The 10,081-nt window shown below is 38.4% G+C and overlaps 3 protein-coding genes across 3 annotated transcripts; all 3 read left to right on the plus strand.

Moving 5' to 3' along the window:
* Positions 1-487: 487 nt before the first annotated feature.
* On the plus strand, positions 488-1,609 carry LOC143446600 (uncharacterized). Its single transcript, XM_076946315.1, has one exon. The coding sequence runs from the start codon at positions 488-490 to the stop codon at positions 1,607-1,609; it is 1,122 nt and encodes a 373-aa protein (XP_076802430.1).
* Positions 1,610-4,800: 3,191 nt separating this feature from the next.
* Positions 4,801-6,803, plus strand: LOC143446968 (uncharacterized). Its single transcript, XM_076946855.1, has 2 exons — positions 4,801-5,520; positions 5,635-6,803. Exons 1-2 carry the CDS (start codon positions 5,372-5,374, stop codon positions 6,377-6,379), a joined length of 894 nt encoding a protein of 297 aa, XP_076802970.1. The 5' UTR covers positions 4,801-5,371; the 3' UTR covers positions 6,380-6,803.
* A 1,730-nt stretch (positions 6,804-8,533) lies between these two features.
* On the plus strand, positions 8,534-10,077 carry LOC143446675 (uncharacterized). Its single transcript, XM_076946428.1, has 2 exons — positions 8,534-8,718; positions 8,817-10,077. Exons 1-2 carry the CDS (start codon positions 8,606-8,608, stop codon positions 9,586-9,588), a joined length of 885 nt encoding a protein of 294 aa, XP_076802543.1. The 5' UTR covers positions 8,534-8,605; the 3' UTR covers positions 9,589-10,077.
* Positions 10,078-10,081: the final 4 nt, after the last annotated feature.

The raw sequence follows: 10,081 nt of genomic DNA on the forward strand, positions 1-10,081 counted from the left end.
GCAGTTAAGTCGTATACTATGACAAGCTTATTAAAGCATAGAAACAGATATAAAAGTCGACTCAAAAGCAATAATTTATGCGGGAGACGTTGAATTTTTACCAGGAAGTCAGTCGTCATGGAATGGGTAATCTGAGGAAGAAATGACATAATTTCGCTGCACAGCTATTAGCCTAGTTTTACCGAAATTCTAATTTGAACACGTTCTTGGGTTGGGTCTATCTACGGGTCGATCTATGCTCGGGTTTAGTTTTTTGTGTTTGCTTTTGTTCATGCTGCCTTGATGATTTTGTTGCAATCTTGGTTGTTCGGTGTTTGCTTATTAGCAATATTTTAATCTAACAAATCTAAATCGGGTGCGCGCATAGATATCCTATAAAACACTAGATCGCTCTTCTTATTGTTTTCGACCAACCAAAAATGAAGCCAATGGAACAGATTTGGCGGGAACAGTAAGGGACCCAAACTGGGCTTTGAAGTTTAAAATTATGAACTCTGCAACAGAATTTCAGCCAGCTAGAACGGCACCACTACCATTTGAAAAAACTTCTTCAACACGTTGGCTTATCCGAGGAAAAGTGATGTTTAACATCTTAATGAATTGGGAAGAGCTCAAAGCGTACTTCATTTCAGCTGAATTAGCTCAAGATAACTTTGACACTAAATATAAGGCAAGAGTTATAAAGGAAATGCTTTTAGACCAAACAAATTATCTATACTTTCATTTTGCAACCCCTTGTGTGCAAGAATTTGAGAGATTGAACGCCCTCTTCCAGAAAACTAAGGCAGATCCACACGAACTACATGATGAGCTATTAATGCACTATAAGAGTCTTAATAGTAGGATATATGATACTGGTCACAAGAAAAAAGATATTCATAATGTTGATTTTGGCACTAAATTTCTGTCAGAGTGTGATAACTACATCCAAAAAACTTTTAACGACTTTAATTGCCAACAAGTAATCTTGGGAGTTAAACAAAGATGTTTATCCATGCTGGAGGAAGCCCACGATCAAGTTAAGAAGCGACTTCCTGAAGCAAGAAATTTATTTAAGGATCTGATCAACTACAGCCCTGCAATAATTTTAAACCAAGTTTCAAGACCAATATTTTCAAAATTACCCTTTTTGCACTTGGCTGGGGAATATCAGACTATTATTGAAGAGCAGTACCGAAAAAAAGTAAATTACCGAAAATTGCCCTTTATTGATTGGAAAGAACAAAAACAATTTAAAGAAAATGGGATACCCCAAGACACAGAGCAGTTTTGGAAGGGAGTAATGCAGCATCCACAATTTAAAGAACTTGCTACATTTGCTCTTACTTGCCTTATAACACCTATAAGCAATGCCGTAGCGGAGAGGGTGTTCTCTCTATTAACTTGCATAAAAACTAAAGCAAGAAATAGACTTCAGCTGTCTCTATTGGAAGCAACAATTAGAATTAGAGCAGAACTCTTGACTTCTAATAAGTGCTGTAAGGAATTTGTTCCTTCAACCAAAATGTTGAGTAGATTCAAAGCTGACATTTTATATTCTAAGAAATTCTCTACTGAGTCTGTCAACAATGAAGAGGACAACCTTTTTGAAGAAGAAATTATTATGTAATTTATGTGTAACTTGTGATTAAATTGTAATTTTGTGGTTAGTAAAATTATTTGGCTTTTTTTTGGCTTTTATTTTTTCTCATCTTGGCTTTATTTGATCACTGGGATCTGGCAACCCTGCTTTGAACACGATTTTATATTAATATGAATATACATGAATGCATTAACCTATTTGAGATTGTTTACATGATAACCACAGGAACACTTTATAGTGGAATCCGCAGTTAAGTCGTATATTATGGCAAACTTATTAAAGCATTGAAACAGATATAAAAGTCGACTCAAAATCAATAATTTATGTAGTCGTCGTGGAATGGGTAATCTGAGGAAGAAATGACATAATTTCGCTGCACAGCTATTAGCCTAGTTTTACCGAAAATCTAATTTGAACACGTTCTTGGGTTGGGTCTATCTACGGGTCGATCTATGCTCGGGTTTACTTTTTTGTGTTTGCTTTTGTTCATGCTGCCTTGATGATTTTGTTGCAATCTTGGTTGTTCGATGTTTGCTTATTAGCAATATTTATATCAATAAAGCTCCGACTTAACCCTGTCTAAACCGGGCTTGCGACATTACTATTTTAACTATGTGTGGCCGACACTGCACACACATTTTCAATCGTTAATTACTCGAAAACTATAGGTCGTAAACTGATCGGATTTTTACAGGTTATTAGCAGAAACATCTGGCTTCCTGTATAGGCCTACATCATAATTATAAAATTAAAGAAAGTGAATTTAGTGTAAATTAAGTATCTCTACAAGTGATACATTTCTAGAAGTTTTTTGTTCGCTGCGCTCCCGCTGTGCTTAATTGCCTGGAAAACCAGCTGTTCGCGATAAGAGAACACAAGAGAACAGTTAATCGAGTTAGTTGTGCGTGAACGTTTAAACGAAAACGATACGCTTCAATGCGCTCACGATGGCAGCAGAGATCAAAATTATGACAATATTTCAAAAATTACAAAATCAAACTCTATAAAACAAACATGGACAGATAGCAGGACATTTTTTAGAAAAAGTCAACAAGTTTCAAGTTTCTACAGCAAACAATGCAACTGTACGCCACGTTTGCTGTGGCTGCGTGCAGGGTCGGCCACACATCTGTAGATACCGGTATCCATGACTCTCTCCTCATTGGTAGCTTCTTGTTAAGTTCGTAATCTTTGTTGGATATTTCATAAATAAATGATTGTTATATTTGGAGTCAGATACTCTTTCAATCGGGATCTTCAATTAACACTGTGTGGGTTTATTTCAACAATTTTTCAAAGTAATTCTATACATAATTCAGTCTTAATAGTCCTTAGGCTACATACTGCTTGTCAGAAAAGACTTTACTTCTTTCAAAGACTTTATTGTTATAAAAACAAAGCAAAGCCAATGTCAAAACCTTCCTAAAGTTGACTGGATATTTCCATATTGTCATCGTTGAGTTGTAATACTTAAAACAACAAACACTTTGTTTGGTTCAAGTTCCTGGAACTGAAGATTTAGCGGATCTATGCACACTTGTCATTAAGGCTGCTCGTTGTTCCGTTGGAATTGACAACAATTAAATGTCTGCTGTCGCGCATAACAACGGATTAAGAAAAATAGAATACGATAAAATCGGTTTCCAAACCGCGATTTGGGAAATTTTTCAAGCAAAAAAGCAAAGGAAGAATAGGAATGTGATTGTCGCAGTCGAAGTGGTCTTTATGGCGTAGCGTGTATGAAACGTCGAATATGTTACGAAGTAAGATATCGCCAACATTTATCTCTGGCTGCATGCTTCACCTCACAATGTATACTGGTCATTTCAAACTAAAGCTTTTGAACGCTTTTCACGATCGTTGCAGCAATCACTTTACGATTTTGTAACAATTCACTGAAAACAACCTTCCAGTTGACAATTGTCGATTGTCAGTCAATCACATCTGGAACGATTTGTTAAGGCGCGATACGTGTCTAACGTTGGCGATCTTGTCTTTCCTTTAATCACTGGAAAGTCAGTTGCGGCAAAGCTTTTGAAGACGGAATGGCAAAGCCCCATCAAACAAGATGAGCTTCTGCCTTCTTCTGTTTATGCTGCAAAATAACCGATTCAAACGTATTCTCGCTGGCAGAAAGTAAAACTGTGCAGCGTGTGCACCGATCTCTTGTATGACATAAGGCATATTGATGGGATAATTGGGCATTTTACCAGATAGAATAAATATCTATATGCAATTTTGAATTTTCTCGTGGGCTGGAAAATATGGTCATACGACACTTTCCTCTGTCACAACTGCTCTTATTTTATTGACGTTCCCACTAATCAAAACAAAGATTAAGATTAGATCATAATATAAGAAACACATCAAAAGATGTGTTGGTGAGTTGGTGCATGACCCTATAGACTCCACTAGCATTAGCAGTGCCTTTGTGTGTATTTGAATCAATAAAAACGGACTTTTGTGAGGAATTTGATAAAATCTCTGCTTTAGTCTTGTTGCAACTTGTGTCCTTCCCGATAGATGGAAAACTTCAATTTCATCTGTAACCGTTATTGATAGGAGGAGAGGAGCGTGTATTTTGGTGAAGTTCAAAAACTTTCTTCGATTTCTCAGAAATAATTGGTTGTTATATTTGGATCCAGATACTATTTCCATCTGACCCTTCAATCAGCACTGTGTGGGGTTACTTAAACATTTTTCAAAGTGATTCTGCTGTATATCGTCGCCAGAAAAGCGATTTTTTTAAGAGCTTTATTGTTGTACCAACAAAGTAAAGCCAATGTCAAAACCTTCTTAAAGTTGACTCGCTATTTTGACAATGGCATCGTTGAGCTATAAATAGTTAAAACAACAAACACTTTCTTTGGTTCAGGCTCCAGGAATTGAAAATTTGGCCACGCTGGGAGCACATAACAACGGATTAAGAAAAATAAAATGGAAAATAATTCGTTTCCTAAAGCGCGATTTAGGAAACTTTCTAAAAATACAATTGAAGAGCGATTGCCGCAATCGAACCGGAAAAACAAGGCCATACAATTGTGACGTGGCGTGTATATAATAGTAAAACGCCGGCATATGAAATAACACAAAAATAAAATATATAAAACTGCCAATAATAAACTCGGCTTTAATAAAAAGAAAAATCCCGCGACGCAGAAAAACCTCGGATTAACCTTCCACACGTGAGATAGCAAGTTAAAAGTAGAAACATTCGGATAGGTGCGATTCTAAAGTTTCGTTAGAAAGAGTTTGGTTTCGTTTGAGCATTAATATAACATATTACTGACATGACATAATGACGTACAGTACATTGCATGCAGTTTTTGAATGAGATTGAAGAAAAAAATTTTAGTAGTTAGGATTTTTAATACCGAGTTTGAATTATTCCAGGCTTGAGATAAGATTAGGGTAAGAGCTCCACAAAGCAAGGTATGGGCTATGTTTGTCCCTATTGCATTATTCTCTTATCACTTATCATTTCAAACTAAAGCTTTTGAACGCTTTTCACGATCATTGCAGCAATAACTTTACGATTTTGTAACAATTCGCTAAAAACAACATTCCAATTGACAATTGTCCATTGTCAATCAACCACGTCTGAAACGATTTGCCATGACGCGTCTTGTTATGAAGAAGGCTCTCAAAAGCGGTTATAAAAAGGTTGCGAAGTTATAGTTTGTTCTGAAAAGTTTTAGTTACATAAGTTTTAGTTACGTAAGTTTTCCGTCATAGTAAAAACGAAAAATAGTATTTACTAAAACTTAAAACCAAACAAATTCGCAAAGTATGTCGTCATTGACGTATCCCGCGCCCGTGATGCAGCAGCAGGGAAAAGATCGCTTGAAGCATGCCAGCGCGAGATATGGAAAGATGGATTCTTTATATTTTCTACCATCTTGCCAAGATCGAAACTCGAAAGCATTCTACGATGAAAGGTAACTGCCTCGGTATAATTATGCCTTGCTATTATTTTTTGCTACACTTGTTCTGTGTCTTGTGATTTAAATAAGCGCAGGCTCTTGACCTTTACTTCTGCTGTACATCTTTAGCGCTCTGTCTTCAATCCCAATATCGCAATTGCCTGACCACGTCTTGCTCACGGACCGAACCGTTCCTTTGGACGATCGCCGCATCCTAGATACTCTGGAAGCGATGACCCGGATTCGTCGAAGGACCGGATTCGATTGCAACCTAGTAAGAGACAAGGTGTGGGCCGCAAAAATCAGCAAAGACTTGTCGGCTGGTCTCGCAAAAATCGACCGAATCGAACACGAAATGAAGCGATTCGAGGCGACACAGGAGAGAAGAATCAACGCAGAAAAATCTTTGTTTTTGAACAATCTCAAAAAACTGGATTCAGCTCGAACGAAGCGCAGACTTTTTCGCTCCCAGAGCGAGAGTTATCCAAGTTGCAAATTAATCGAAAGAGCCCACGTTCGAATGAGCAAGAGTCTCCAGAACTTGTCGGGTTACGTTCATATGCTGGAGAACCAAGGAGGCTTCATTGCCGCTGGTGCGGAGACGTTAAAGACAGAGAAAGGAAAAAGAACGCGATATTCCGATGACCGCGTCCATAAATCGAAGAGCGTTGAAGCTCACGCGGTGTCCGATCCGCCAACAGATGACGAGGAGCCTCATCTGGGAGTTAATAGTGACTTCTTCTTCCCTTACACGAACAGCTCACGTTCGAATCCGCGATCGCGTTCCTCTCTGCCGTGTCCTCCTTCCGACGACGAGCGTTACAGATATATTCTTCCGCCAATCAGGAATTGCGCAAAGGCGTTTCCCCGGTAAACCCCTCAAGCGAGACTGATATTTTTTGTTCCGTTTTACTTTTGATGATTTTGTTTGACGAAAACAGAAGTTGAATCCGACCTTGCGTATTATTGGAGTAAATATGTGTCCTGTGATTAGTTTTAAAACAAGGTCGTTCTCTTGAACTTGTCTAGATGTTTAAAGCCGAGATTTTCTGTCGTAGAAGTTGTTTGGCTTGAGAAATTCTGAACAATTTGTACAAGACAACGAAGAATCTTCTCTTGAGCGTGCAGTGTTATTGTTTTATTTGCTTTTTCTTAAACCTTTGTGACTTTATATGACGTCAAAGTGAAAATATTGTTTTAGCTTTCTTATATGCATCCTCACTTCTTTTTGAATTGTGACGTAATGAAATATATTCCACTCAGCAAAATGTACCAAAATGTTACTTTATGTGACACAGCGCCACCTTTCAATTTCCATTAAGAAAAATTTAGGCCCGTTAGGTAGAACTAAGTGGTCGCAGTTGTTCAGGATTTGGAGTCAAACCGAAGGCGAAATTATATTGGGTCAAAGGTGAAATGAAATTAAATCTGTTCTACACAAAGATACTTAAAAACAATAAATCATAGCGGGCAAATGACAGGGCGTGGGTTGAATTATTTTCAAACGAAAGACATCTGGGTTTTGCAAATGGCAATATCTAGACTGAGATGAAATGTGCCAGTAAATAACAAAACCAATCTTGTGGAAGAGCTATCAAGCGCTATGGAAAGTATCTGGCCGCTTTCAAGTGGGACACAATTCAAAGTTTTCAAAATTTGTTTTTATCGAATACAACTTGTCAAAATAATCGACGAGACGAAAGCTGGGAAGTATGTGCGACAAAATACTCGCCCACCAGCTCTCGGCGACAAAGGCGATTATGACGAAGTTTAAAAACGCTAAAGCATATTTTTGTAAGATTTTTTTGCTGTCATTGTTGTTGTTCGCTTTGAGAAGCCGGAACTTTAAAAACCTTTGATAATTTCAACATCACGCTCTTTATGTCGCCCCATTATTATAAAACAAACGTTTTGATTTGAATTGAGCGATTACGACTGTAGCGGCGATAAGTCGTTGTTTGTTGAAACAACAAGGTGTTTGGATAACTGTTTGTTTAGTGAAAAGTGACGGAGATGATGTAACAGTCAGCTTTGACAGCGAACAAGTTTCCATCGATGCGGGGTTTTGTATTTTGCTCTGAACTTTGCTTAAATTAAGATTAGAACTGTCATCAAATTATTCATAAGTTCTATTGAGCAGAGAATGGATTTTGTTAAACTTGTTACCAGACAAAACAACTGACTCATTTTAAAAGCTTATTTGTCGTTGTAACAAAAACATAATTGTCAATTTATTGTCGGCGTCCATGTCGCCAGGCTAATGTTTTTACAAGCCAAGGTAGTGACCGTCTACCGCTCTTTAAAATCTAATCGGTGTTTAAAATCTCAAAGCAATGAGTCATCTGAACAAAAATAGATCGCAGTTTATAGAAATATTTTGGTGCCATGAATGAGGTAACGATTGTGACGAATTATAGCGGCAATTATTACGTGACTCGATAAGAAGGTTGAGCGATTTCAGGATTTCAAAAATATGCGCAAGACAAGAAGTTGTGCTCTGGTTAATCGGCGGTACGTGAGGACTTGGTTCAACTTGAATTTATGTCTGAATTACTTTTTTGAGCGTAGTCTAACCAACTGCAACATTTTGAAATTTTTGAAGAGTCTGTGGCGTAAATGAGACCCATGTGATTTGTAGTTATATAAACAGCACGCATCACAACCGAGAATCTTAAATTGGATTGCAGTATAAAGACTCTTAGCAGTGTTCCTCGTATTCAAGACTTCAGTTTGAGTTGAAAAAGATAGATTAGGCGAGTTAAATCGAACTTTGCTTACGTCTTGTACATTCTAGTGCAGTAGACCTTAACTGCTCGGAGTAAATTGACCACTGAGGTAAAGGAAGGGGGACAAGGTAATTTCGAAAACTTGCGCGGAATGAATAAGAAGACAAAGGTTAAGGACCGAATTTGCGCCAGCGCGTGCGAGGTATATCGTTGTCATGGAGACGCATTTGTTGTCGAGATGCAGATCGTACACAATTAACTGCTCTTATTAAAAGTGTTTGCTTTATACATGAAGCAGATAAGAAGCCTGCTAGTGAATAATTAATTAACGCTGCAGTTGACTTGTGCAAGACCGCTACAAATAACTTTTAAATATGATGAAGACCGCTGACGTCACAAGAAGAGACCTTCTTCAAAGAAAGTCCCCGATTAAGGTGCGCATGCGCAGTGGGAAATGGAATCAAGGCTCGGGAGAAAAATGGAAGCGGTAAGATGTTTGATTAACTCTCTCTTGCTGACGGAACAACTCTGACGGAACAAAGAACATCTCATCTTTCTTTTTGATCTGAACTTTTCCTTACGTAGGTCCACGCAAACGGTCGTGAAACTGAAAATCGTTGAAGATTTATTTCTATGGGACCGCACCGTGACCCCGGATGACCCGCGCTTGAACGAAGCTGTCGAAGCGATGACTCGAATCCGAGATAACACCGGGTTTGATCCAAGTCTTGTGAAGGATAAAGTCGTTGCTGCTAAAATGACCAGAGATCTAAACATCGGCCTGATCAAGGTCAAACAAATAGAGGTCGCTAAAGAGCGCACGGAAGCTTTTCTTGATCGTGGCATTGACGCCGAGAAAGTGAATCTTTATCGCCGTTTGAACGCGCTTTCCAAAAATTCTAGTAGCACTTTACCACACCAGACAAAGCCTGGGAGTGAGTGTTCGAAAAGCAAAGATATTCTTGCTGATAGGATCCATAACGCCCACTTACGGATGTGTACAAGTTTACAAAATCTCGACAGGTACGTGAGCAATCTTGAATCTTCGGGCGGTCTTCTTCCACCAATGTCACTGCATGGCGTGGGCGACGAAAGGTTAAATTCACTGAGCTTGGCTGCGTGGCACAGTAACCAAAGATCAAGCTCATTACCCGCAATTTCGTCATCACGTCCAATGAGAGAGAAGGAGCTTCCCCAGACAAATCCAAGTACAAACGGAAGCATAAAAATTTTTGAAATTCCTGCTTCAAGAAGGTGGTCGAACGCTGGATGTCATGAGAGCGCCATTGCGACTCCTCTTCGAAAGTTATCTTGTTCAGCGAAACCGGTTTTGGGGGAGAAGTCGGCGTCAAGGTGATTTTGCGTGTTAATCAAACACGTTGATGAAAAGAACGCAAACAAAGCTTTTTGGTTAAGGTCCTGTTCAAATTTATGTAAATGCCAATAAAGCTTAGATTTTTTGAAATGTTAACAATTCATGATTCTCTGTGTGTCGTTCATGTTGTTAAATACGTGTTTCTATGCAATGTCCTCCTGACAATCTTATTCTGCAGTGAAGTAAACCACCTAAAAGACCGTTATACTTTACCCTTTAAAAAATTCCTCTTTCTTACTTTTCCTTCTCGACTTTTTCTTATGAACTTGCAAAAAAAAGAGCATATTTGAGCATTTTACTCTCTCCACACCTGTTGCCGGCCATCAATTGCGATGTGCATATATGTACTGGTGGCTGTTAAATCTAGATTGGTATTGTCACTTGACAAAAAGGATTGAGAACAATAAATCTTTGGCGCAGTAACTCGATCTGAACCATGGTGGAGAGAAAGCTTGAACAGACCAAAATTTGAGTT

The sequence above is a fragment of the Clavelina lepadiformis genome, chromosome 2 (genome assembly GCF_947623445.1).
Source record: "Clavelina lepadiformis chromosome 2, kaClaLepa1.1, whole genome shotgun sequence".
NCBI classification, from domain to species: domain Eukaryota; kingdom Metazoa; phylum Chordata; class Ascidiacea; order Aplousobranchia; family Clavelinidae; genus Clavelina; species Clavelina lepadiformis.